The sequence below is a fragment of the Canis aureus genome, chromosome 12 (genome assembly GCF_053574225.1).
Source record: "Canis aureus isolate CA01 chromosome 12, VMU_Caureus_v.1.0, whole genome shotgun sequence".
NCBI classification, from domain to species: domain Eukaryota; kingdom Metazoa; phylum Chordata; class Mammalia; order Carnivora; family Canidae; genus Canis; species Canis aureus.
The window spans coordinates 28,215,863-28,243,565 of record NC_135622.1 but is presented as its reverse complement, the minus strand read 5'-3'; the positions used below and the strand labels follow the sequence as shown (position 1 = coordinate 28,243,565).

The following is a 27,703-nucleotide window of genomic DNA, read 5'->3' as shown; positions in this document are numbered from 1 at the left end:
GAAAACGGACAAAGGATATGAACAAGAATGGTTCACAGATGCTTTCCATACTTCAATACTATTCTTTACCTAACATTTTGGCAAAAATCCAGAAGTGTCTTTCATGTAGTTCAGTAAAGTTTTTGTGAATAGAGTCTTTGGTCCAACACATTTCCAAATTGATAGCTGCTATTGTTTCCTTACACACAGTTATTGTCTTTTTTTGTGATGATTCACCTTGCTGAATTCTCTTATGTTTTTTAATAGTTTAACTGATTCCGCTTGACTTCCTTTTTAGGTGATCATATAATCTGCAGGTAGTGTCTTTTTCTCTTTTCAATATTTACAGATCGTATTTTATTTTAGTTGTTTTGCCTTAGAAACACAAACATGGATAACTTAATCCTAGTTCTGCCACTTACACTGTGCAATCTATCCTCTCTGTGCCTCAATTTTCTCATCTGCAAAAACAAGGACAAGATCTTATCTTCAAGGTTAAGTAAGATTAAATGACATATTTCATGTAGAGCCCTTAGTAAAACTCTTGACAGTAGCCTGAATTAAGATAGTGATTTTACTTAAGGTATTTGTGACAGAGAGAAGTGAACATATTTGAGTGCTGTCGCGAGGTAAAAATCAACCAGAATAAGGGATGGATATGCTGAGAATGAGAGAAATAGAGGGAACAAAAGGCTGTGTGTCTTGGTTTCAGCTCAGGGAAACTGGGGGGGGGGGGGGGGGGGAACAGGTTTAGAAGTTGGTTTTTAGCACTTCAAACAGAAAAAAAAAAAAAGTAAATGAATATCTAGGTGTTAACACACTGCACTATACACGTCTCTAAGCACATCAATAAACTAGCACCATTTAGCCAGCGCTGTCAGTTCCTTTCTCAACCTATAGGAAATGTTACATCCCAATGGTGTTTGCTGCTTTATTATGGTCTTTCGGGTTTTTTGATACAAATCAACGAACTAAAGGTAAACCATTCACTATTTACCCTCGTTGCTTCAAGAACTTAGGGTTTCGATTTTTTGCACAAAAAGAAAAAAAGAAAAGAAAAAAAAAAGCGTTTAGCATGTGTCAGTGAGCAACCTGTCCGCTAGGAGCTGACGGTCTGGTGGAGGGACGAGTACAGTGGGAACACACGGAGGTTTCTAACCGCGTCTAGAGGGTCAGAAGCGCAGAGAAAAGGGAGCATCCTGGGCCCCCCTTGGCCCCACCGCATCGCCGCCGGGACCCCGCTGCTCCCCTCCAGCAGGGTCCTGGTACCTCTGGCCGTGGCGGCTGACGAACGGAGAGCCCCATCTCCGGCTTCCATCCCTGCGGCCCCAAAGAGACCTCTCCACGCCTGACCCCCCTCGCCGGCCGGGCGGACCCCACGCGCTCGCCCTCCCGCGACCCCGCGGCGTGGTCCTCACGCGGCCGCGGCGGCCTCCGAACCGAACCAAAAGGCAGACCCCGGAGGGGCCCCTGAGATCAAAGCGTGAAAAGACAGGGAATCACCTTTCATCAAAGTCCGCGGTCGGTTTTTTACCCAGAGCCGGGTTGGGGGGTTTGGAGAAAAGATTCTCAAAATCCATCACCCTCGCGAGGGCCCGGCAGCTGGAGTAACAACCAACGCGTGAGAGGAGGTTGGACCCGGCACTGCGCATGGGCCACAGGCCGCGGCGCGCATGCGCCGCCCCGCCCCCGCGCACGCCCTCTTGCTCCTCGGCGGCTCTGCGCAGGCGCCGGTCTGATTGCTTTTTTTTTTTTTTCTGGTTCGCTTCTTGGTCTATAATCCAATCTATTAGAGTTTTTAACCGGCGACCTTGGGATTCTCCTTCTTTCACTTTCATTAGGGTAGAGAATTGTATCAAGGCAGGAAAATAGAGCACATATTTGGGAAACAGAGCTGTTGAGTTTTCCTTACTATAATGCCTATGGGACACTGGAAATTGCAGGAATAATGAAAAGGAAGCCTCAAACAGTAGGCTAGGCTGGTGACCTGACTGGCTCCTATTGGGGAGGGACTGCTTGATTCCCGGCACGAATCAGGGTCCACTTCCCAGACAACTGAAGGGAAGTTTACTTTTTCTTGTTGTTTATATTATAGGCAGTCCCTTTTTGTATAAGAATCGTTACTAAAAACTGAGAGGAAAATTGGGGATTAAGATATTATCCCATTTGGAGGAAAGTACTAGGTCATACAACTCAGATTATTACCATACATAACATTTTCATATAAAATGTCCAGCCCATGGAAGGAAATTAAAATATGTAAAAAAGCAGCAAACATAGCAAGAAAAACTGACCTGCAAAGGCATCGGCTACTAGCCTTTTCAGATAAAAACTATAAAAAAGCTAAGTATGTGGTAAATTTACAGGAGACCACTGGCCCTGAGGCATGAAACACCAAACTTTCCCAGAAGATAAGGCCTGACTACCTTTGAAAATAGCTGCCACTAATGCCTGTAAGTCCATTCAGTGTCTTTTCAATATATAAGTAAGCATCTGAACACCTGCTTCTGCATGTAGCCCCCCCCCCTCCCTTTTTCCCATGCCTTCTTTAAAACCCTCCAGCTTTGGCTGGACAGGGAAGATGGTGTTTGAGAACCACCAGCAAATCTCAAGGAAAGTAGGCTGTTTCTGCTATAGACCAAGGGACTTAGGTCAGCAAGCAAGGAGTACATAAGCTTGAAGCAAGTTAACTCTTAAGACCGACAGGAGTGCTTTTACAGATTGATTTTTTTTTTAAAGATTTTATTTATTCATGAGAAACAGAAGAAGAGACATAGAGGGAGAAACAGGCTTCTTGCGAGAAGTCTGATACAGGACTGGATCCTAGAACCCCGGAATCACAACCTGAGCCACAGACACTCAGACACTGAACCACCCAGGTGTCCCCTACAGATTGATTTTTAAAATGGGCCCAATTCTCTACATTTTCCTACATTTCCACATTCTTTGCAATATGACTTTGCAGCTCCCGTCAAGTGCAACTCCTTTTTATTTAATCTCCTCTTTAATCTAAGTTGAATTTGTAACTTACTTTTTGCTAATAGAATGCAGCAGAAAAGGCCTGCCAATGCCAACCCAAGGCTCTAAGAGGCCATGTGTGTGTGTGCTTTGTCTTGAACTCCTGCCTTCTCCAGAACAAGCAGCTCAGGCCACCTTGCTGAAGAGAAGAGAGAGACATGTGGAGGATAAGACAAATGGCAGAGAGTAACAACATCCTGTTAACAGCCAGCAAGGCCCTAAAAGCAAAAGCAGCCAAGCCAACACACAGCTGGCCACAGACACACAGTGGAACCCAGTGGACAACTGAAGAATCTCCCAGATGATCCCAGTCCAAACTGCTGACCAGCATTGTAAGCTAAATAAGTAGTTGTTTTAAGCCAACAGGTTTTTAAAGTTTATTATATAGCAAAACCTGATAAAAAGGAAACTATAAAAAGTGCCATTAAGGAGCTGAAAAAGAACTAAGTAGAGCTTTTATTGATTGATATTTATTTATTTATTTATTCATGAGAGACACAGAGAGAGGCAGAGACATAGGCAGAAGGAGAAGCAGGCTCCCTGTGGAAAGCCCGACAGAAGACTCGATCCCAGGACCCCAGGATCACAGACTGAGCCAAAGGCAGACACTCAACCACTGAGCCACCCAGGTACCCCCCCAAGTTAAAAATATGCTACTTTTAGAAGTTAAAAATATGTTACTGAAATTTAAAAAAAAATCAATAGATTGTGTGGTACTTTTAAAATGTGTTCATAATGGGATCCCTGGGTGGCGCAGCGGTTTAGCGCCTGCCTTTGGCCCAGGGCGCGATCCTGGAGACCCGGGATCGAGTCCCACGTCGGGCTCCCGGTGCATGGAGCCTGCTTCTGTCTCTGCCTCTCTCTTTCTCTCTCTCTCTCTGTGTGACTATCATAAAAAAAAAAAAAATGTGTTCATATAGGAATGCATGGGTGGCTCAGCGGTTTAGCGTCTGCCTTTGGCCCAGGGTGTGATCCTGGAGTCCCGGGATCAAGTCCCACGTCAGGCTCCCGGCATGGGCCTGCTTCTCCCTCCTCCTGTGTCTCTGCCTCTCTCTATGTCTATAATAAATAAGTAAATCTTTTTAAAAAATTAAATAAATAAATAAATAAAATGTGTTCATATAGGAATGCATGGGTGGTTCAGTGGTTGAGCATCTGCCTTTGGCTCAGGGTGTGATCCCAGGGTCCTGGGATTGAGTCCCATATAGGGCTCCCCATGGGGAGCCTGCTTCTCCATCTGCCTATGTCTCTGCCCCTTTTTCTTGTCTCTCATGAATAAATAAATAAATAATCTTTTTAAAAAATAAAATGTGTTCACAAATTCCTTAACACTTTTCCCTTCAAAAGCTGGAGCCTATTCCCTTTTCCTTAAATGTGGACTAGATCTAGCGACTTCTAGCATATACAGTGTTAGGTATTAGATGCTGCCCAACTTCTGAGGCTAGGTGGTAAAAACCACTGCAGTTTCTGCCTTCCTCTCTTCAATTGTCAACCCAAAGGGAAGTCCGTCACCATGTCAGAAAGCACTCCTGCAGCCTGTGAAAAGCCAGCCATGTGAGTGAGCCACCTTGGAAGCTGGTCTGCCAGCACCTAACTCTGGGACAGAACTAACCAGCTAAGTAGCTCCTGGATTCCTGATCCACGAAAATATAAGAAGGTAAATGTTTATGTAACTGGACTTGGGTCTTTGGGCCCAGCAATGGTAGAAATGAGGCTGGACCCCAAATTTAAAAACACAGGCAAGGTTTTATTATAGGGGCAACAGCTGCAGCTGAAGGGAGACACAGTCATGACAAAAGTGTCAGACTGACTGGCTCTCTGAACAATAGCCAGAGAAACTTTTAAGGAGACTGAGGCAGGAAACGAGTGATGTAGGGGCAGGGAATTCCAGGAAATTGGGGGCACAGGCCCAGTTGACAAAACATGCTTCTTCATATACCGTATATTTCATTTGCATGTGTCTACCTCTGTGTGTGTGCTTTAGCATTATAATGAGTGAAAAGGTCAGTGAAAGGTATATTTGCTGCCTATTTTATCTCAGAATAGTTTGAACCTGGTCTAGGCTTGTTCCTTGGCTGGTGCTTTCTGCAAGAAAAAGCAATAACAGTTCACAGGTTGTTCTGCAAGAGAAGTAATAACAGCCACCCAAGAGAGTGCCCGATGCATAGGGGCATTTTCCCAAGGTCCCTGTCTCATTTATGTTTTGTGTTTTTTTTTTTTAAGGTTTTATTTATTTATTTGAGAGAGGGAGAGAGAGAGGGAGAAGCAGACTCCTTGCTGAGCATGGAGCTCAATCCCAGGATCCTGAGATCATGACCTGAGCTGAAGGCAGATATTTAACTGACTGAGCTACCCAGGCACCCTCATTTATGTTTTAAACCACAAACATTTGGGATAATTTGCTATGTAGCAATAGATAAGTGATGTCTCTATCATTATAAAGCAGCTGGCCTAAACGTAGGATTATCAGATGACCTAGCAATACTATTCCTGGGTATATACCCCAAAGAACTGAAAACTGGGACTGAAACAAATATTTGCATACTCATATTCATTGCAGCAGGAGGGCCAATAGGTGGAAATATCCCAAGTACTGGATAAATCAAATGTGGTATATCCATACAATGGAATATTATCCAGCCGCACAAAGGGATGAAATTCAGATACGTGCTACAACACGATGAAACTTGAAAACAGTAGGCTAAATGAAATAAACCAGGCTCAAAAACATAAACACTGTATTTCTGCTTATATGGAGTATCTTGAGTGGGCAAATCACAGAGACAGAAATAGAGGCTTTCAGTGCTGGGAGAGGGGGAAAAGGAGTTATTGCTTAATGGTTATAGTTTCTTTTAGGAGCAATGAAAAAGTTTGGAAGCAGACAGTGATAGTTGCACAGCAGTGTGAATGTAGTTCATGTCACTGAAACTGTTGCTTCAAAATAGTTAAAATGGCAAATTTTATATCATATATATTTTACCACAAACAAGCAAATGACATAAGATGATAGAATGCTCTCTTGAGTCCCAGTTTCAGTACTAGCTAGATGTTTTGAGGATATATCCTATAAATCAGCAGTCAATAATATGGTGCTGTTTGTCCCATAGTCAGGATTCATGGGTCTGGGAATTAAGCCATGGAAATGCGAGTGGACCCTTCCTTTATTATCCCTAGTAGAATTTTTTTGTCTTTAAAAAATTTTTGCTTTTAACCCCCAAAACTTGGGTTCTACTAGTCAAGAGCAGAGTTTTCAACCTTAACATTCTCACATTTTGGGGCTGAGTAATTGTGGGAGACAGTTCTGTGCATAATAGGAAGTTTAGCAGCATAGGGATGCTCTCCCCACTAGATGCCAGTAGCACTCCTTCCCTTGTTGGCACCTTTATAGTGGTTACAATATTTGTGTGCATTAAGGGCGGGGATGATTGTCACAGATAAACAAAGCCAGACATTAAAGCAGCAAAAACAGATTTCACTCAGAAATTACTGACTAAGGACTGAGCTCCATTTAGACTTGTAGACGTGACTGGGTGCTTTAAAGGGAGAATAAAATAACATAATTCAATTTACACGAGATGTTCAAAAGGGCAAATCCTTTTGAAGACAGGATTTGACAGATTATTAGAGACAGAAAGCAGATTATTGGTTGCCTGAGGCAGGAGTGGCAAGGCGGGATTAATTGTAAATAGGCACTTTGGGGAATGGAATGTTTTTGCTTTTTGTTAAAGATTTTTATCTATTTATTCATGAGAGAGAGAGAGAGAGGCAGAGAGGCAGAGGGAGAAGCAGGCTCCATGCAGGGAACCTGATGTGGGACCTGATCCCAGGTCTCCAGGATCAGGCCCTGGACTGAAGGCTGCACTAAACTGCTGAGCCACCTGGGCTGCCTGGAATGGAATGTTCTAAAACTGTTGGTGATAGCTTCATTACTTGGCAAATTTATTAAAGGCACTAAATTGTACACTTAAAATGGGTAAACTTTCAGGTATATGCTTTTATGTCTATAAAGCTATTAAAAAAAATAAAGGGAAGGGGCACCTGGGTGGCTTAGTTGGTTAACCGTCTTGAACTCAGGGTTGTGAGTTCAAGGTCACATTGGGATCTGCACTGGCCACGGAGCCTACTTTAAAAAAGGGGGTGGGGGTGGGGAGAATGAGAAGTGGGCTATCTGAATTAGCTACAGTAAGACTTAAATTAAGTAAAATAGTCACAATAGACAAAGACCTGAGAGTCTAACTCCAAATACTAATTAATGTTAATCAGACAACATAGATCTGCCTTTTGAGTTTCCTAGTTATGTATTATGTTGAAATGTGGCAAGTGCCTGCAGAATTATCTATCAGTGTGCAGGTCTTGTCAATGGTCACATTCAACTGTTTAAAAATGCAATTTCTTTTTTCTTTTTAATATTTTATGTATTTATTTATTCATAAGAAACACAGAGAGAGGCAGAGACAGAGGCAGAGAGAGAAGCAGGCTCCCTGCAGGAAGCCGAATGCAGGACTCCATCTCCAGACCCCAGGATCAGGCCCTGAGCCGAAGGCAGACGCTCAACCACTGAGCCACTCAGGTGCCCCTCTTTTCTCTTTTTCAAGGTACCTATTCAATTTTTTTTTTAATTTTTAAATGTACTAATTGCGATTGTGATTGCTTCTGAATGCATTGCATTTACACGTTGACCAAACGCATTACCTACCACAAAGGTATGAGAGGATTTACCACTGTCCATCACTTCAGTACAAAACAAGGAACTTTCCTTCAGAAGGAAGTTAATTTACTACAGAAGCCAAACCGTTTGACACGTCGTTAAAAAAGGTCAGGTTCATAAGTATAAAGACCTGTGATGGCTAGTGTTTGTTTATAAAATATCCGTGTATATTTCACACATGGAATGTTAAGAGGTTTTTACTAAATAACTTAAAGCTGACTTGTTATTTTTATCAACTTTTTAAATTGCTTTTATCATTACGAATAATCGGGTAAATTTGCTATCAACTATGGGAAACAGTTAGGTGCCGAGCTATTTTCTTGAAAACGCTGCCGAGTACGAGACCTCACAAAAGGAGGCGCTATCCTGTGGCAGGAAGCGCATTTTCCCATTATTTTAAGCGACCGAGATTTTTCTTACGAGAGTCTACACCCGCGTGTCCTTTGACCACCCCGCCCAGGCCGCAGAGTGGCCTTGGGGGTCGGGCTGCGAGGCCGCGCCTCGAGCCCCGTCAGCCCGTCCCTCAGCCCGTCCCTCAGCGGGGCACGCCGCGCCAGGCCCAGGGGCGCGGAGCAACAACGCGGGGCTCGCAGGCCGCCTCCCCCGCCCGGTTCTACCTCCGGCGCCGCCCGGCCCCGCCAGCTGGCTGCCGCGTCCGCCGCTTCCCAGACGAGGACGGGGACCCGCCCCTGGCGGTGATTGACGGGCGGCCTCCTCCAATGGGCAACGCGCTCGGCCCCGGCGGGCCGGCCGAGGGCCGCGGCACGCGGAGGAATCTCTCCTGCCCTTTAGTCCCGGGCTAGGTGTTGCGGCAGGCGCCATTTTATCGAGCCGCCTGTCTCGGGTGCCGCCATGTTGGTGAGGAGAAATCACCGTTACGGCCAGTGTCCAAATCCCCGCGTCGCTGCACGCCGCCCGCCCGCCCGCTCCCAAGCCTCAGCCACCGGCGGCGAATAGAGACTAAAGCGGCAGCGCCGGCAGCGCGGGGCCGTTGCCCAGTGTTTGCAGTTAGAACCCCATCTCTCTGGCGTGGTTGTTAATAGACTGGAAAGTCTGTGTCTGTGTCGCTCACTAGTAACCGTGAGTTTTTACCACTTCGTCACCTCTCGGCGGCGGCCGGGAGCAGGTACCCGCAGGCGGCGCAGGGGTCCCCCCCGCGCCCCGCCGCCGCCGGCCTCGCAGACCTGTCCTCCAGCCCCGCCCCGTTCTTGACCAAACATGACAGACTCTGAACATGCAGGGCACGACAGGTCGGGAACCCTTCTTGTCTGTCTTTCTGTCGGATGAGAGGAGGGGTCTGGGGCGGCGGGAGCGGGCCGGGGCCGCGCGCCTCCTGCATGACTTAGACGTCTCTGTGTGGCTCCCTCAGTTCCATGACGTGCGCCCTTATGTAAAGCCCAGGCTGGCGGCCGCGGGGGAGGTCGGCCCGGCCGCGCCCGCCTCCCCGCGCCGGGGTCCTTTCCGGCCGGCCCCGCCCCCGGCCGGCACGTGCGAGCCCCCCGCCCCCGGGCGGCTCCGTCTGCCGCTCGGTCTGCGCCCGGCGCCTCCCGCGTGCTGGCTCGGTGCTGCGGTCCAGCCTGGCTGCGGCGGAGCCTCTCCCAGCGCAGGGCCCGCCGTGCGCTTCCAGATGGGACCAGCCCGGAATTTGTAGTAGCTGGTGTTGTAGTTGACTCCTGCCCGAGCACACTTCTAAAAATAAACTTTTCTTTTTTTTTTTTTTTTCGGGGGGGGGGGGGATTTTTTAAACAACCCCCAAAGGCCATGTGTTTATTTATATAGTCTTAGTCCTCGGAATTTGAAAGCGTTTCAAATTAAAAATGTGAACACAAAGTACTTAGGCTTTGCGGACCTCAGTGTAGCACAGCTTTCTCCTAAAAGTACAAACTCCATGGATTATCCCATCTAGCTGCGTTTTCTAAATACTGTGTGTGATTTGAACAGTTAAGGGAGATTATGATATTTTTGCTGTGGCTCAAGGGGCCCATTCTTGGTTCCTCTTAGTGCTTTGGGGGGTATTTTCATATCCTGAAAAGCGCAAATAGTCTACTTAGTTGGGTTAGGTTTTTAATTTACATTGCTATCTACCTTAGTCGTAAAAACAGAAAGAGAGGGCTTTAGTTCATTAAATTACTGGAATAAAATACGTGGCATCTGCTTCTTATTTAGAATATTTAGAAATAGGAAATTCCTATTTTGTGACTAGAAGTAATCAAAAGTATATATTGTAGTGTAAACTTAGGTACAGATCGCTCAAGTTTTTTTACCTGTGGAGTAATGTGATGTGCTCCTGGCGAAGCATTACAAGCTTTTTTTTTTTTTTTTTTTTTGTTAACCTCACAAGTAGAAATAACAAACATCACCGAAATTTGAAATATCTAGACATTTGGCAACCTTGAGAGTGATAAAAATACTTCAACAATTTTAATATCCTAGTAATGAAAGTAGATCTCCAGAAGGCAAGTCAATTAAACATAACAGTAATTTTTTATAAAGTAAAAAACAGTTCTTTAAAATTATGGCTACATAAGCTTGCACTTGACATATCTTTCATGATTATTTTACATTATCTTGTCACTAAAATGACAGAATTCTTGGAATCGGCTAACTAATGTTTTGAGAAATTTCCTATTATGAATTTCCCACTCTGAGCATCTGTGGACAAACCGATGACTGGGTTTTGGACTAATGCAGCCTAAAGTTCATTATTTTGTATGGCAGAAGGAAATGTGTTCTCTGTCTACAAAGCAGCTTTAATATGTAGAATTAGGTATTCTGTGTAATGAGGAAACGGGTCACCAAATTCAGGTATTGCAATAACTTTGCCAGTAAGGAACTGTGATGTCAGACTTTAAAAAGAATTTGGAATTTTAAAATACCAAATTACAAGTTAAAAAAAATTTTTTAAAGAAGTTTTTGTGGGATTTATTAACCACTTAGAACTAAGAACTAAAGATTAGATAATAGTGATTTTAGCCTTTTTTGTTTTAAGACTAAGAAAATAATATTTACTAGTATTATTGAAACAAAAAGCAAAGCTTCATACTCAGTTGTTAAATGATGATACTATTTTGAGGCAAAAAGAGATGATTTAACTTTGACACATTTTTCTTTTCAACCTATACAAAAAGCAAAACAATAACATCAAAAAACAAAGTGAACTAGGAGTCAGGAAATGGTCTAGCTCCAGCTTTGCTACCACTTAGCTTTGTGAACTTGAGCAAACCTAGTTTCTTTATTGATAAGAGGGTTCTGCAAGAGTTTTTCAAGTTCTTACAAGGTCAGTGTATTTCATCCTCCTCCTGAAAGTTTTTTTTTTTTTAATATTGCTATCATTTCTATCAACATGTGCCAAATTGAGAATAACTATACTAGATTAATGTTTTACAATCTTAGCTAATCATCAAAATCACTTTAAGAAATAAAGATTTTTGTCTTGCCCAGAGCTACTGAATCAGAATCTCTAGGGGAAGATTGTGGTAATCTATTTTTAATAGATTGTGATCCTTAAGAAATGTAGGGAAAAACGGACTAGTCTATGGAATCCTGAAATAATTCTGTGCTTCCATATTATAACTATTTTATACTATAACACAAGTTTCTGTGAATTATGTGAAGATATATTTGAATTCTGGTATGTGGAGCCAGGCATTGTTTCGAGGATACTCTTTTTCTGACATTTTTGAAAATTAAGGCATACTGTGAATATAGAGGAAAAAGTTGAATATATGATTTTTATTTACAACTACTGTATATGAATTAAAGTATTACTATTATAACTTACATCAGAATGAGATTTTAAATTAAAATTCACAAAAGGAGCTCTTTTTTCTTTAAAAAAATTGAATTTTACTTGCACATGTTTTGTATGATGAACATTTTGCACAAGATTTGTTTGCCAAATGAGGTTACTTTTTCAAAAAATACTTTAAATATTTTCATGCCTAGAGTGAAAATACGATATTTTTATTTTTATTTTTTATTTTTATTTTTATTTTATTTATATCCATAAATAAATTTGTGGATATACAGAATATTGGTAGAGGTGGGTAGGATCTGAGAAATCAAGAGTAGAGGTGGAAAAGGAGTTGGGGGAAGCCAAAGGGAGATAAAATTCTTGTGTCTCTTTTCATTCAATTCTTCTCTTTCATCCGGTTCTGTTAGGTACAACTTCAGCCACCTAGCTTTATATTTCACTGGATGATGACCCAGTTAAAACAATACACAAACAACTTTTAAAGGCTAAACACTAGGAGTCCCTGTTTGGACACATGTACAGTAGGGTAGGACAGACAAATATACACCTAAGTAACTATTACATAATTTTCTGAAATATGCTGAAAGTAAAAAGGTTTACAGGGTCTGCACTGGGAAGAATAATTTTAACATGAGTAATATAAGAGCTTGTGATTCTGAGAGTCTTTAATTGGTAAGAGCTATATATTATTCCGTAAGAGGTTAATTTATTCTTTGCCCATTATGAATGACTTTCTCACCTTCTTTCCCTCCTCTCTCCACTTTCCTTCCTCATATAAAACAAAAACAAAACTCCCAACTAGTCAGAATCATAGTAGTTTTTTTCTCCTCCCACTCCCAGCACATAATGACTGAAACATTGCCAAGAGACTACACTGGAAAATTAAGGGATGATGACAGAGACGCTGATTACACTTTCCATTTGTAACACGGTTTTCTTTTGATTCTCACATTAATCCCATGAGGTAGTATACTATTACAATGCTCAGTAACTTGTCTACAAGATCCCACAGAATAGGGGCTAGATAAGAGGCCCAGGTATGCAAACTCCTACCTGAAGTATTATTTTCACTCTTCATTATGTTTGCATGGGGATGTAATACAATAAGTTCTAGCTTTTAACTTTCTAAATTGTTAGAAATTGTAATGTGGTACATGTAAGAGAGCCCTACGTTCTCAGTAAAACCTAGGTTTTGATCCTGATTTTTCCTCTAACTTGGTTGATATTTTTCTATTTTCCATGATTATTTTTATTTGTGAAATAAAGTAGTTGAACTAGGTGATATTCAATCTTCTTTCCTACTTTAATGTCAGTAATTTTAATTTAAAAGATTGCAAATGCCTTATTTCACATTAGAGTTCACTTGATGTTCTATAAAATACATGGTTTATAAATTAATTTGTGTACTTGAGCAAATGCCTCCTCTCAGTAGGCTACTAATGAATTTATTTTTAATTGTAAAATACACATGTAAAATTTACATCTCAGCTATTTGTAAGTGGACAGTTCAGTAGTGTTAAGTACCTTCCCATTGTTGTACAACCTATCTTTAAGAACTCTGTTCATCTTGCAAAACTTAAATTCTATCAGTTTATTTTTTACTCCTGAATCTACTAATTTGACTATTGTTAAAACTATCAAAATGAGCTTTTCTTTAGCAAATGTAAAAAACCCAAGGTAAACATCATGTTCATATTTGATGTGGGAAAGCACTTTGACTCTTATTAGACATTTTTCTTTTCCTAGTCCTTCATAAGTATACTATTTCATTTACTTTTAAATTTTCATTGATTAGATTTTCATTCAGCAGACTTCTGTGCAAAGTATATAGTGTTAAGCACTGGGATTTGCTCTCTAGGATCTTATCATGTAGTAGGAGAAATAGACTGGTAAATACATAGTTATAGCACTAGTACTATAATAAAGTTATAAATTGAGTGCAGTGGTGACATAGGTGGGGGTTTCAGGGAGGCATCATGGAATTAGCTACATCTGGAGGATGAATAAAAGTTTGGCTAAGCAGATTCAAGTATATGAAAAACATGAAGATGTGAAATGGCATAATGGCTTCAGAGAGGATAAAAAAGTATGTGAAGCATGTACAACGTATTTTGGGGAATGAGGAAAAGGCTTCAGTGAATTAGGGATCTGACCCTGTATGATAGAAAGATCTCATCAAAGTTTTTAATTTTTTTTTTAAATTTTATTTATTTATGATAGTCACAGAGAGAGAGAGAGAGGCGCAGAGACAGGCAGAGGGAGAAGCAGGCTCCATGCACCGGGAGCCCGATGTGGGACTCGATCCCGGGTCTCCAGGATCGCGCCCTGGGCCAAAGGCAGGCGCCAAACCGCTGCGCCACCCAGGGATCCCAAGTTTTTAATTTTTTTTAAAGTTTATTTACTTAAGTAATCCCTATACCCAGTGTGGGGCTCAAACAACCCCAAGATCCAGAGTCACATGTTCTTCTAACTGACTGAGGCAGCCAGGCAGGTGCTCCTCTCATCAGTTTTTTAAACAGGAGAATGTTCAGATGCATTTTTGGCATGATATCTTAAGGGGCTAGGTGGAGGCAAACTACAGAAAGGGAGATCAGTAAAAGGAAGACAAGTTAAGGAACTTTCAATAATTTACATTAAGTATTAAGCACCTAATATTTAATATATGTTTGTTTTGGACTTCAGGAAGACAGCAGTAAAGAAAAAAATCCTTTACCTAATGGAGTTTATATGTTCTTTGGAGAAAGAGACAATAAACATGAAAAACAAATGTGTTCAATGCTGATAAAGTAGAAAGGGAGGTGGCATATCCTATGGGTTCAGGGATGGTATTTCCACTTTAAATAGATATTTAGGGAAACATTCAACTGAAAAAGTAACCTTTGAGCAAAATCCGGAAATGAGAGAGCAATCCAGGTTCAGAATGTCTGGAGGAAAAGCATTCTAGATAAAGGGAGCAAAAGGTGAAAAAAGCCTGGAACCCAGGACGAGCCTAGTGTAATTAAGAAAGAAACAAGGGAGTAGTGTGGCTAGAGAAAAGAATGAGCAAGGGGGAGAGAAGTAGGAGATGAAGTTAGATGGGCAACAGGGGCAATTCTGTCGTGCCTTGTAAAGCCATTTTAAGCAACTTGGATTTCACTCTGAATTGTACAGGAGCCACTGGAGAATTTGAACAGAGGAGGAGCGGGATCATGCTGTGGTAAAGGAATGGTAAAAAGGAAGTTGCTTATAGTAATATAAGTGACAAGTGATGATGGTTTAGGCCAGGGAGGTGAAAATGGTTGGATTTTGGATATGGTTTGGAGATAGAACCAGTTGGATTTTCTGATGGATGTGTAGTGTGAAAGAAAGGAATGAGTCAAAAAAAAAAAAAAAAAAAGGAATGAGTCAAAGCTACTGTAAAGTCTAGAAATTGGGTAGCAGACCTGATCAAAAGCATTGGCAATGAGAAAGCAGACAAAAGGCAAAATTCATGAGATATTTCTTAGAGTTAATAGAACCAGAGATAAAGATCTGAGAGTTTTTAGCAAAGATGTTAGTTAAAATGATGAGATCATTTTGTGTAGTAGACCATAAAGTGATAGGTGTAGTAGACCATAAAGAAGACAGAAGTTTTCTAGAAGCCAAGAAAGGAGAAAGTTTCAAAGAAGGGACAATCACAGAGCAGATGAAAGGGTTGAAAATTGGCCACAGGATAGCCTAAATTAGAACCTTTAAAAGCATGAATGAGAGAGTGCTTCAGGGTTTGCAAGCAGCTGGCCTTCATGCCTAAAATATGTCCACATTGTTGTTTGCCTGACAGGATGTTGTAAAAATATTTGTGTGTGAATGCTATTAGACTTGACTTGTGTTCTTCATCCTCCACAGTCTTTTCACTGATATTTTCTTTGCAAACTCAGCACCTGAGGTCTCCTCATACAGTGACTTGCCCCACCATGGTAGGCATTTGAGTTTGTGACCCTTTGTTACGTGATAAAGTCAGGTTTTTACCTGGACAGACAGGTGATCTGGTTTCCAAAAAAAAAAAAAAAAAACTGAGGCCTTGAATTTACCAAGTCAAGCCTCCAGTCAGTCCGCAGCTGTCAGAATATTCTTTTGTGCTTTGATGTGCCTAGTGGCCTCACTTCAGTTTTTCAGATTCAGAAACTGCTCAGTCTCAGAGCTGATCAGACTTGGAGATACTAATTCATGCTAAAAAGTAGTAACAGTGGCTTACATTTACATCGTACTTAATATATGCCAGGTTCTGTTTTAAGTGCTTTACACAGATGACTGCATTTAATCTTCATCACAGCGCTACACAACAGCCCTCATTTTACAAATGAGGAAACAGACAGTAAGAGATTGATGAATTTCCCAAGGCTGCAAAGTAATCAGTGGGAACTCAAGTAATCTGATACCAGAGCCTTTATTTTAATCAAGGATAGACATCCTTATCACAGGAGAATATGTGTGTGTGTATCAGAATACCAATTCAGTCACATAAAATGACTAGATGTTTGTATCAGGGAGGGTATTCTCTCCATGTAGAATGCTACATGGAAAACCAAATTATCAAGAATTGCCTAATGAACAGGAGCATGGAATTAGAATGAAGGAGTTGATTGTAAATAACTGAAATTTTAAATGGCATCAGGCTCTGATACAGTGATTTTTCCATTTTCATAATGTATCTGCCAAGCAGTTACTTGCATCTATCAGTCTTACAGAATATCCACTGTCCTGGGCAGTACTTATGTGGGCACTGGCCATATCTCTGTCTCTCCACCTTTCTTTTTTCATCCTTTCTATTGCTAACCAGTCCTTCTTTCTGATAAGTACATTTCTTTTCATTGCATATTAATATCTTAAATTTAGTCATCTTTTACTTGGTCCTGTGTATCTGACTTGCTCATCTCTGTTTTGGTTCATCTTATTTTGATATTATGGTTGAACTTTTTGAGGATGTTCCTATTTCTAGTATCTTCTTTGAGGTGTTTGGGTCCTGGGAGGTGTTATTTGACTACTGATGCTGTGTACCAACTCAGATAGCAGTCATTGGATGACCTTTGCAAAAGCAGTTTTAGCAGATTATCATTACTCTTGGCAAAGAGCAACCTTTCTCTAACGTAAAATAGCTTTATATATATATATATAAACACATATATACACACACACACACACACACACACACACATATATATATATTTGTAAGAAAGCTCCATGCCAGCATGGAGCTCAATGCAGGGCTTGAACATAAGACCCTGAGACCAAGACCTGAGCTGTGATTGAGTCAGACACTTAAACAACTAAGCCACCCAGGCGCCCATGCTTTGTTTTGTTTTTAATGTGAGTTCATGGCTTAACATTACTACTTTACATGAACTCTTAAATACTTCAACATTCATAAATTATACACCCACATTTTTGAGTGGCAGATAACTATCCAAGCAAGTCCCAAGGAGTGTTTAAAGGGAATCCTAAGTTTATTCATTAAGATTATAAAACCACATAAAAATCATTAACAATCTATTTATAAAAGTAATAGAAAAAAAGAACTTAGATTTAGAACTCATGATACTCAATATTTTACGTATATTGCTATTTTTTTTAAGATTTTATTTGTTCATTCATGATAGGCAGAGATACAGGCAGAGGGAGAAGCAGGCTCCATGCAGGGAGCCCAACACGGGACTCGATCCTGGGACTCCAGGATCACGCCCTGGGCTAAAGGCAGGTACTAAACCGCTGAGCCACCCAGGGATCCCCCATATATTGCTATTTATAATTCATATACTTTAATTCATTTGATCCATGTAGACAGAACAGATGTTAGTATCTTCATTTTATAGTTTAGAAAACAGAGGGTAAATAACTATTTACCACAGTCTGTATCTCCATAGCATTTGGTTTTGTACTCTTTCCCCTGCCACCGTTATTTCATAAAGGTAGTAAATCTGACACCAAATGCTGGATTGGGATATTGGATACTTAAAAAGGGGTTAGGGGGCAGCCCAGGTGGCTCAGCGGTTTAGCGCCGCCTGCAGCCCGGGGCGTGATCCTGGAGACCCGGGATCGAGTCCCACATCGGGCTTTCCGCATGGTGCCTGCTTCTCCTTCCGCCCGTGTCTCTGCCTCTTTCTCTCTCTCTCTCTGAATAAATTAAAAAAAAAAAAATTTTTTTAAAAAGGGGGTTAGGGTTTTTTTTTTTCATTTTAGATATTACTGATCCCAGGCAATTTCAGTCTACTTTATTGTAAATTCATCTTATATGACAAGAGTTTTTCTAAAGAGATAAAAAATTGAATGTATAAAGAATATTGATTTTTCATGTATTCTTAAAAGAGTATGAAATCAGTTAAATCTAGCTAACTGCACATTTTTAGCTATGGAAAACAAGAATTCTTCCATTGTATCTGAGTTTTAACCTACTAGACAATTTGTTGAAGATACATAAGAGATCAGAAGAACCAACACCTCTTTTGTTTGGATTTTCCTTGATGACTGGCAGTTGACAATAAAATATTAGATCACTGGTTTTTGTGTGTGAGGCTTGAGTTCTTTGTAAAGGCTACTCTTTGGCCCATAAAGGAACTTGTGGGTTGATTTCTACATCCTTGGCATACATAGGAGTCTATTTTAAAATTATGTTTTATGTAAGCAAACAAAAATGGAACTGAATAATGCATTTATGTAAGAAATACCTACATATTTTGGCTGTATATATACATATTCACCAAATATACATTTTTTAAAAATACCAGTTATCCAGGTGTCAAAACCAGCATTTAACCAAACCTTAGACTAAAGTTAGTATCATCATAGATTATATTTCTGTAATATGAATAAATCTGAAATATCCCTTAAATTATTGTAATTATTAGAAATGTTGGTCTATTTAAAAAATAAGACATTCCAGTGAAGCGATAATTTCTCAGCACTGCCTATTACAAATTACTCCCATAACTACTATAATGCACATCATAGAGGGTCACTTTCAACTGAGATTAGTGGAATACAGGATAGTTGGGGGAACTTTTTTTCCTCTAACATTTTCCTTTTTAAATATTTTTTTAAAAATATCTAGAGCAAAGATGATTGATTATATTACATATAACTTTAGAGCTTTTTCTCATGAAATTTTGATGTAACAGTTATTCTGTTTTTAATTCATTCACAAAAGATGTGAATTCTCAAATAGGATTTCTTCTTGAAAGATTCATGGGGTTAAATAATTTAAAATCTTCCTTAGAAGTTATTTTGTTTAATATTGTGAATAAAAAAATAATATTGTGAATCATTAGAATGCCAAATAATTGAATAGTTAGAATTATGATAAAATTTCTATTATTCCGTTTTGTATTTTTCATTTAAATTTTTACAATCCTTTGTCAGCATAAGCAGTCTATAATATTTTTCTTAAAATCAATAGCTAGGGACTCCTGGGTGGCTCAGCGGTTGAATGTCTGCCTTCAGCTCGGGGCATGATCCCAGTTGGGGGATTGAGTCCCACTCAGGCTCCCTGTGAGGATCCTGCTTCTCCCTCTGTCTCTCTCTGTGTCTTTCATGAATAAATAAATAAAATCTTAAAAAAAAAATTAATAGCTCTACATAATTACAATAATTACTCTCTCAATATTATTACTCTGGTTTTCTACTTGGCAGTTTGAAGATCGTTAGTTTCTTTTATACATAAAACGGTTTTCGTAATCATTAATTGCACATTTTTTCTTCATTAATGAAGATCTCATTGTACTTGAACTAATTGATAAAATTTCAATATGTAAAGCACATGAGATTCTTGTAAGTTATACCTAAAATACCATCTTAACTTGGAAAATGGATATTCAGATACTAATAGTAAACCCAGATGACATGGCTTTTTTAATATATATGACCCACTAAGTTATAATAGTAACTAACCTAAGGATCATGTAATTGCCAGTCATGTCATATGCATGATCCAGAAATGACTTGAAGCAGGCCAAGGCCGAATGGAGAAACATGCTTTAGCTGTATACTTAGGCCAAAGCCTAATTTCAGCATATCTTTAAAAAAAAAATCTACTCCCATGACACTCCCAAAAACCTGGAGCCCCAGTACCTCATATCATAGGTACTGGGGCTCTGGTAACAGGTAATTTGGCATTTGGGGAACTTTAACAGACCAACTGGGATTTTTTTTAATATTACTGGGTCATAGGCAATTTTACCCAGTTTGCTGTAGATTCATCCAACAAAACTTTTTCGACTTTTTTTCTGATGTCATAATACCTAGAATATTTTCTAGCTTTCAAATTCTAAGAGTATTTTATTTGCTGATTTGTTTCTGTTGAGTTTCTAGCTCCTTCAGCCTGTACTGGAGAGCCTAAGTCAAGAGGATAAATTGAAAGAGAATGAAAGTAAATGAATTTTAGCTTGGGCTAACCAAGATAATAAATGAAATATAAAAAATAATTTTTAAAATGTAGTCTAAAAAAAACCTATAGCAAGCAAATACAAAATGTTGTTTTATTACTGTAATAGTCTATCTCTGCTTATGGCATAAAGGATGTTTGAGGAGTAATATGTTTTTTCTTCATGATGTCAAATATAAAAGCTCAAGGATATATTTTAAAATTCTTCATTTCATGGGACACCTGGGTGGCTCAGCAGTTGAGCTTCTACCTTTGCCTCAGGGCGTGATCCCGGAGTCCCAGGATCAAGAGCCAAGATCAAGTCCCGCGTCCTCGGGCTTCCTGCATGGAGCCTGCTTCTCCATCTGCCTATGTCTCTGCCTGTGCGTGTGTGTGTGTGTGTGTGTGTGTGTGTCATAAATAAATAAAATCTTTAAAAAAATCTTCATTTCATAGATTGATATACAGCAATGCCTCTTCTATATGGCACTGGGCAGGGAATTTACCATCAATAGATATTTTATTATCAGAAACTAACTTTATGAGGCACCTAGGTATCTCAGTCAGTTTAGTGTCTGCCTTCGGCTTGGGTCCTGATCCCAGGATTCTGGGATCAAGCCCTGCATTGGGCTTCCGGCTCAGCAGGCAGTCTGCTTCTCCCTCCCCCTTTCCCCTGCTCATTCTCTCTCTCTCACTCTCCCTCTCTCTCTCAAATAATTTTATTATAAATATTTTCAAAGGATCTCTTTGTAAATAAAATATGTGGCATGCTTTCCTGTCTTACTAACTAGACAATTACTGATTTATATTTTTCTTAATTATTTTGGATCATCATGACCATCTGTTGTCACCAAAATCACTATGAACCCTAGGAATTATACTTCATCTTACATTTTCTGTTGTGTCCTAGACACTTTGGTAATATGGGAGGCTTTCACAAGGATTGTTGCTGAGTGTAGCTTAATGATAGGATAAAGGAGAAACAGCCTCAAGAACAGACTCCAGATTTGGTCTACCACAGCTGCTTTTCTGCTTTTATTTGTTCGAAATAATTTTTCATTATTTGAAATAATTTTTCATAATTTCCCCTGGAATCCATGCTTTTTGGATTTAGAACTTTTCCCAATTTCTTTTTTTTTTTTTTTTAATTTATATACGAGAGAGAGGGAGAGGGAGAGGCAGAGACACAGACAGAGGGAGAAGCAGGCTCCATGCAGGGAGCCCGGCGCGGAACTCTATCTCAGGACTCCAGGATCATGCCCTGGGCCGAAGGCAGGCGCTTGAACCGCTGAGCCACCCACGCTGCCCCCTTTTCCCAATTTCTATGAAAGTATCTGTCATCTTCCATACGTGTTCCATTAAAATGGTATGGGTTTCAGGTAAGTCATAAGAGGAAAGAAAACTTCAGTTGAGGACTATTATGAACAATGCTAAGTAATTACCTAACTTTATCTCAATTAACCTTTAAACAACTTTGTGATGGTAGATTGATTGATCCTTTCTTTGGATGAGGAAACTGAATATTAGGGCCACAAGATAATTGGTTCAAGTTAGTATAGGTAGTATATGACTGGGAAGTAGAATCTGAACCCAGATGTTTCTGGCTCTAAAGCTTTTTGTTCTTCTACCTTACTATGATGCCTTTTTAAATAATCAGTTTTAACATACTACATGTTAGGTTTTTTTTTTTTTTTTTATGTTTGGTTATTCTTGTTTAACACTCCAGCTTTAATTTCCAGGTTCAGGTGACCTTGCTTTGCCAGAATCTTGGGTCCTCATTAAATAAAGTGTGTGTTTGGTTTTGGTTTGGTTCCTCTTTAACTTCGGGTGAAAGTTGCTATTCTGGCAGCCAACAACCTCATCAGTGTTTGACTCTTCTGGATGTTGGTGCTTAGCCCCTGTTTTGTTTTTATTGAACAGCAAATCTTAGTGATAATATAGCAGTTTTAATTACCTATAGCATTCCTCTCTTTTCTTTCCATCTTCTGACTTTCATATGGAGGCTTTCACCTTAAGGAAGCCGTTAATCTAAACTGTGCCACTCTTTTTTTTTCAAGTCACATACGTGATCTTTAATAAAATTCAACGGTACTCCTCATCAGAAACCCTGGAGGCGAGAAAGCAGTGGGATGATACATATTTTTTTAAAATTTTTATTGAAGTACAGTTGACATAACAATGTTGTGTTAGTATTGTAACATAGTGATTCAACAGTTCTATACTCAGTACTCATCTCAATAAGTTTAGTCACTGTCACCATACAATATTATTACACAACATTATTGACTATATTCTCTCTGTACTTTTCATCCCCGTGTCTTATTTTATAAGCAAAAGTTTATACCTTTGAATCCCCTTCACCTATTTTTCCCATTCCTCTAACCCCCTCCACTTTCGTACTCACCAGTTTGTTTTCTGTTCATGAATCTGTTTGATTTTTTGTTTGCTTGCTTGCTTGTTTAATTATTTACATACCATAGTAAAATCATATGGTACTTGTTTTTGTCTGACTTATTTCATTAGCATAATACCCTATATGTCCATCCCTGTTGTCAGATATGGCAAGATATAATTTTCTTTTTATGACTGAGTAATATTTCACTGTGTGTGTGTGAGAGAGAGAGAGAGACAGCTTTTTTATCCATTCATCTACTGATGGATATTTATGTTGCTTCAATATCTTGTCTGTTTTAAATAATGCTGCAATAAACATAGGGGTGTATATATCTTTTCAAATTACAGTTTTCATTTTCTTTGAGTAAATACCTAGTAGTGGTATTCTGTTTTTTTCTATTAGTATATTTCTAGTTTTAGTTTTTTGAGGACCCTACATGCTGTTTTCCACAGTGGATGTACCAATTTACATTCCAGCTAAAACTGTACCACTACTTTATCAACTTGTGTGGGACCCTGAAATGAAGAGGGAAACCCATTTTCCAACTCTATATAATTTGATTCTTTTTACTTTTTCAAAAAAATCTATGCAATAAATTTTTTTGGTGTATTTCCTTTGAACCCCTAAAAAATACTGTTTAGTAAAAAGAAAACCTTATAACTCCTTATAATTCCAAGTCCCATATTATCAATCCAACTGATCTAGCCTGGTGATTGCCATTTCCTTACAAACATTAAAATCACTTCTGTGGAAGTTACTTATTTAAGTTAGGTAATTCATATTTACTTTTGCATGTGAGAAAAATGCAACCTTCAGACCTTAAAAGTTCTTTGGTATCATCTCTTAAAATACCACTTAAATGTGTGTTGATGATGTTTCTTTTCCTTAGCATTTTATTATGATAAGTTTCAAATATGCAAATATGTGAAGGAAGCTTACAATAAACACACTCATATCCTAACAAGCAGTTGGTGAGCTTCTTAAATAATCTTTACATTCGCTGCTATTAAGTGGTTTGTTTGACTATTTGCAGTTTCTTCCTAAGACCAAATGTGTATAGCTATAATAGCAACATGATAAAAAAGAACTATGAATCTGGGAATCAGACTGAGTTTGGGCTCTAGCTCTGTCATCTGTTAGCAGAATCAGTTAAGCTCTTTGTCCTCTTTCTTACCTGCTTAATGAGGATAAGCAACATATTTCATAGTTAACATGAAAATGAAGAGAACTAATCAAACATGTCTGCAGCATAGTAAGTATTCAGTAACTTAACTATCATATTAGTGGGTTTTTTTTTTTTTTACTACAAATTTGATTTAAGATACTATTTTACTTCAGAATTACTGTTACTTGGTCATAAACACATCTGCTGGAATTGAAGATAACCTTAAACAGTGAAAGAATTAGGTAATGAAAAGTGTAGACTAAAAATCGCTGAAAATTATATTTAAAGTATTAAAGTCACATATCCATAATCCTCTGATGGCCCCCAGGTTTTTAAAGGTTCCGTTGCAGGCAGTATTTTGGCTTTTATGGGGAGAATAACAAAGTTACCTTACCTTATTTTTTTTTTTTTTTTTTTTTTTTTTTTAGAAAAGGAACAGTTAAAATGGAATCATTTGCATTTTGTTTGTTAATATCTAGACTTGAGAGATTGATTGCAGGACTGATAAAACAAACTGGCACTATACTGAATAATGAATATTGATGCTTTCTTTAAAGAATAGCCATTAGCTTTATTTATGTTCTCTTGTTCTTGTTCTGTATTTTGTTGATTTCCTTTTTTTTTTTTTTTTAAGATTTTATTTATTTATTCATGAGACACGGGGGTGGGAGGGGGCAGAGACACAGGCTGAGGGAGAAGCAGGCTCGATGCAGGGAGCCTGACATGGGAACCCATCCCGTCTCCAGGATCACGCCCCAGACCAAAGGCAGGCGCTAAACCGCCGCTGAGCCACCCAGGGATCTCCCACATTTTGTTGATTTCTGTCCTATATTTATTATTTTCATTCTTCTTCTGGGTTGCCCACTTCTAAGTTCTTCAGTTGAATGTATAGCTCATTCGTTTTTAACCTTTTTATTTTCTTAAAAATGTGTTACATAGAAGCACAGATCTTCTTTAGGACTCCTTTTCTTTGTTCAAGTCTTTTAATTAATGACTTCATGGTGTACTTTGCACCAAATTTATACTGCAAGGTTCACCAGGAAGTTACATTGCTTGAATTTAGATGTTTCATTAATATGTTACTGATATATTCATTACCAGATTATAATGCCTGCTTTGAAAATTCTGAGGCTGTGAAATGATGAGGATTATGTGCTCCTGTGATATAGAAGATGAATACTTTATTCATGCACATTCTCACTACTTTTAAGGAAAATGTTGATCCCATTTAAAGGAATGACCTCAGGAATAATGAGGTGATCTTTAAAAGGTATAAATCATGAGAATGTTTGTAATATACATGGAGGATTGCCTGAAGGATAATAGTCTATTAATTTCTCAGATATTAGTAGTTTTCAGCCTTTTTTTTTTTTTTTTGCCTCAACACCATTGTAGAAAAAACATTCCCATCCATGATAAAGTGTATGTATTTGAGTGAGGAGTGTCAAGTTAGCAAGTTCTCCAAATGCGTTCCATTCTTCTTTTGGATTCTTGTTTGATTATTGCAGTGGTATCTGAACTGCTTTTGTGCATCTGTTTTATTTCCCCTTTATGTCTGTTTTTTACTCTCAAAGTTATCTTTCAGAATGGAGATCTAATTACATCACCTCCTTTCTTCGAAACACTTCAGTCCTTTCTCATTTTATTAGAATAAACCCCCCAAATGGCCAAAGTTCTGCATGATCTAGAACTCCCATCATTCCAGCATAATTTTAAACCAACTTTCCTTTTATCTTTATGATCCAGTGATGTTGGCATTGTCTCAGTTTCTGTCTCAGTTCTTTTTTTTTTTAATTTTTATTTATTTATGATAGTGTCAGAGAGAGAGAGAGAGAGAGAGAGGCAGAGACATAGGCAGAGGGAGACGCAGGCTCCATGCACCGGGAGCCCGACGTGGGATTCGATCCCGGGTCTCCAGGATCGCGCCCTGGGCCAAAGGCAGGCACTAAACTGCTGCGCCACCCAGGGATCCCCCTGTCTCAGTTCTACACAGAAATTTTGCTTATCCTATTACCTCTGTCAGAGTTCCCTCCACAACCCTTTATGCCTTAGGTTAGATCTCCTCACCTCAGTTCATTCATGACTTCCTCAGGGAGAGCCTTCCAGACTTCCCTGATACATGACTTTTTCCTATTGTGTGCTCTCATAGCACTATTTACTTCCTACATTTACTTACATGGTTGTTAATTTATTTATGTTGTTCTTTCATTGATGTCTATCTCCCCTATCACTGGATTAAAAACTTGAGAGAAAAAAAAATCATGTCTTTCTTGTTTATCATTGTATCTCCACTAAAAAGGTGGTGAATAAATACAAGTAAATGAATGAATGCCACCCCTTTTGTTAGGAGAGCAGAAAATTCTAATGTACATATAGTTTTTGAGAATCTCTGCTCTAGATGTTGTGGATTTGATCCCTGGATTAAATCAGAAGAGCAGAAGAGTGTCTAGCTGGCTCAGTGGTTCAGCCTGCCATGCTTGGTCTTAGGGTTATGAGCTTGAGCCCCATGCTAGGTGGAGAGATTACTTAAAAAAATAAATAAAATCTTTTTAAAAAATCAGAAAATCAGATAATTGCATACTTGGACAATATTAATTTGTATCCTCACATAATTGCTTTTTTGCAATGGATTATGGCAGCAAGCCTTTGGTTCAAATTGGGGCATGCTATAGGTCATAAACTGTTGCTTTGGTTGTATAGACACTATTGAAGGTAGTGTCCATTGTGTGAAGGACTGACCTTTTTAAAAAAATTTTATGTATTTATTCATGAGACACACACACAGAGAGAGAGAGAGAGGCACAGACACAGGCAGAGGGAGAAGCAGGCTCCATTCCATGCAGGGAGCCTGACGTGGGATTCGATCCCAGGTCTCCAGGACCACACCCTGGACTGAAGGTGACACTAAACTGCTGAGCCACCCGGGCTGCCCATGGACTGACCATTGTATCAGATAAGTTGTCTCTATGAGGACTCAGGGAAGAAATTTCTTTCTGATCACACTACTAGAAAAACTGTGCATCTCTTGAGCAACTAGTGTATTTTTGTCTTGGAAGCAAGATAAAAATCTTTTTTTTTTTAATTTTTTTTTTTTGCAAGATAAAAATCTTATACCTAATCCTTGTTTCCTGAAATTCAGAGCAAGATTTGCAGCTCACATATAAAAATTAGTTAAGGATTTCTGGCATAACCCCATGTAAAATAGTTTTAGTCTTAGTTTCACCTTCATCTTTAGAATTTTAACATATTTTATAGTTTGATCAATAAAAGGCTCTATAAATAGCATTCAAGGAATAATAAAATACACCCAAGATTTTTTTTTAAAGCTAAATTAATATGCTTGCTGGGTAAGAAGTAAGTTCACTCTGTCTCTCTGTGCTTAAAGTGGAAAACAGAAAGGAAGATAAAAGGTTTATTATATATTAGGAGAAATTCTAGGTTTTATGTTCTGATTGGGTCATTTGAGAACTAGTCCTTTTGATTTTGTTCTGTCACAAAAGCATAGAGATTGCTTTATAAAGAAGTCTGAGGTGGGATATGAAAGTATCTGTTAGGCTCAAAGATACAGGATCAGCACTTTTGTATGAACTTTCTGGGAACTTGGTAGAGTTTTATTTTAGCAGTACCGCCTTAGTCCTACCCTTATAGAACAGCATGCTACGTAGTCACTGTTGTATGGGTTATGATCTTTGCAGGAATCATGATCAAAAGACCTTGGTATTTAGCCTGACTTATAATATGAGTCCTTTTGTTTTCCTTCTGTTGAAAAATGAATTTTTGTACCATTTGATGAAATAAGAACTGTGCAGAAACATAGGTCATTCTGGAGACCAGGCATTGGAAGACTGTGAGACAAGTAAGAATAGCCATGACTATTATAAGAGACTAAAAGGCACTTCAGAGTGATGACCAGATGCCCTCACTTTGACTAGGAGATCAGATCTTAAAATTCAGGCTTATGGGTTTTTTTTTTTTTTTTAAGATTTTATTTATTTGAGAGAGAGAGAGGAAAAGAGAAAGAGAGAGCACGAGCAGGGGGAGGGGGAAAAAGGGAGAGGGAGAAGCAGGCTCCCTGGGACCCTGACATGGGGCTTAATCCCACGACCTTGAGAGATCATGAGCTGAAGGCAGAAGCTTAATCGACTGAGCCACCCATGCGTTACCCTGAGTCTACTTTTGATAGCCAAGTTGTCTTGTCTTTTGTTTGAATATAGATTGGTCAGCATTCCCTGTGAATGAATTAGTAATTCATTTTTTTTTTCTTGGCTTGCCAGCAAGAAATCTAGAGCTATGCTATTATCCATGACCACCTA

The 27,703-nt window shown here is 39.2% G+C and overlaps 2 protein-coding genes across 15 annotated transcripts in view; one reads left to right on the top strand and one right to left on the bottom strand.

The window, feature by feature from the left end:
• ZC3H8 (zinc finger CCCH-type containing 8) overlaps positions 1–9,059 on the bottom strand; it is a 36,012-nt gene extending 26,953 nt beyond the window's left edge. For 12 of the 13 annotated variants that reach the window (XR_013349259.1, XR_013349262.1, XR_013349258.1 and 9 more), the window contains exon 1: positions 8,890–9,059. Coding sequence is in view for 5 of the 13 variants with exons in the window: in XM_077843289.1 (XP_077699415.1) it covers positions 8,890–9,044 (155 nt within the window). In the remaining 8 variants the exon portion in view is untranslated. Of the gene's footprint in view, positions 1–1,482; positions 1,642–8,889 lie in introns of those variants that run through there. The other variant, XM_077843294.1, reaches the window with a different exon arrangement.
• The window catches only part of ZC3H6 (zinc finger CCCH-type containing 6), a 67,477-nt gene continuing 48,343 nt past the window's right edge, over positions 8,570–27,703 (top strand). For both annotated transcript variants that reach the window (XM_077843280.1, XM_077843279.1), the window contains exon 1: positions 8,570–8,955. In XM_077843280.1, coding sequence (XP_077699406.1) covers positions 8,940–8,955 — 16 coding nt within the window. In that variant the 5' untranslated portion in view covers positions 8,570–8,939. The remainder of the gene's footprint in view (positions 8,956–27,703) is intronic.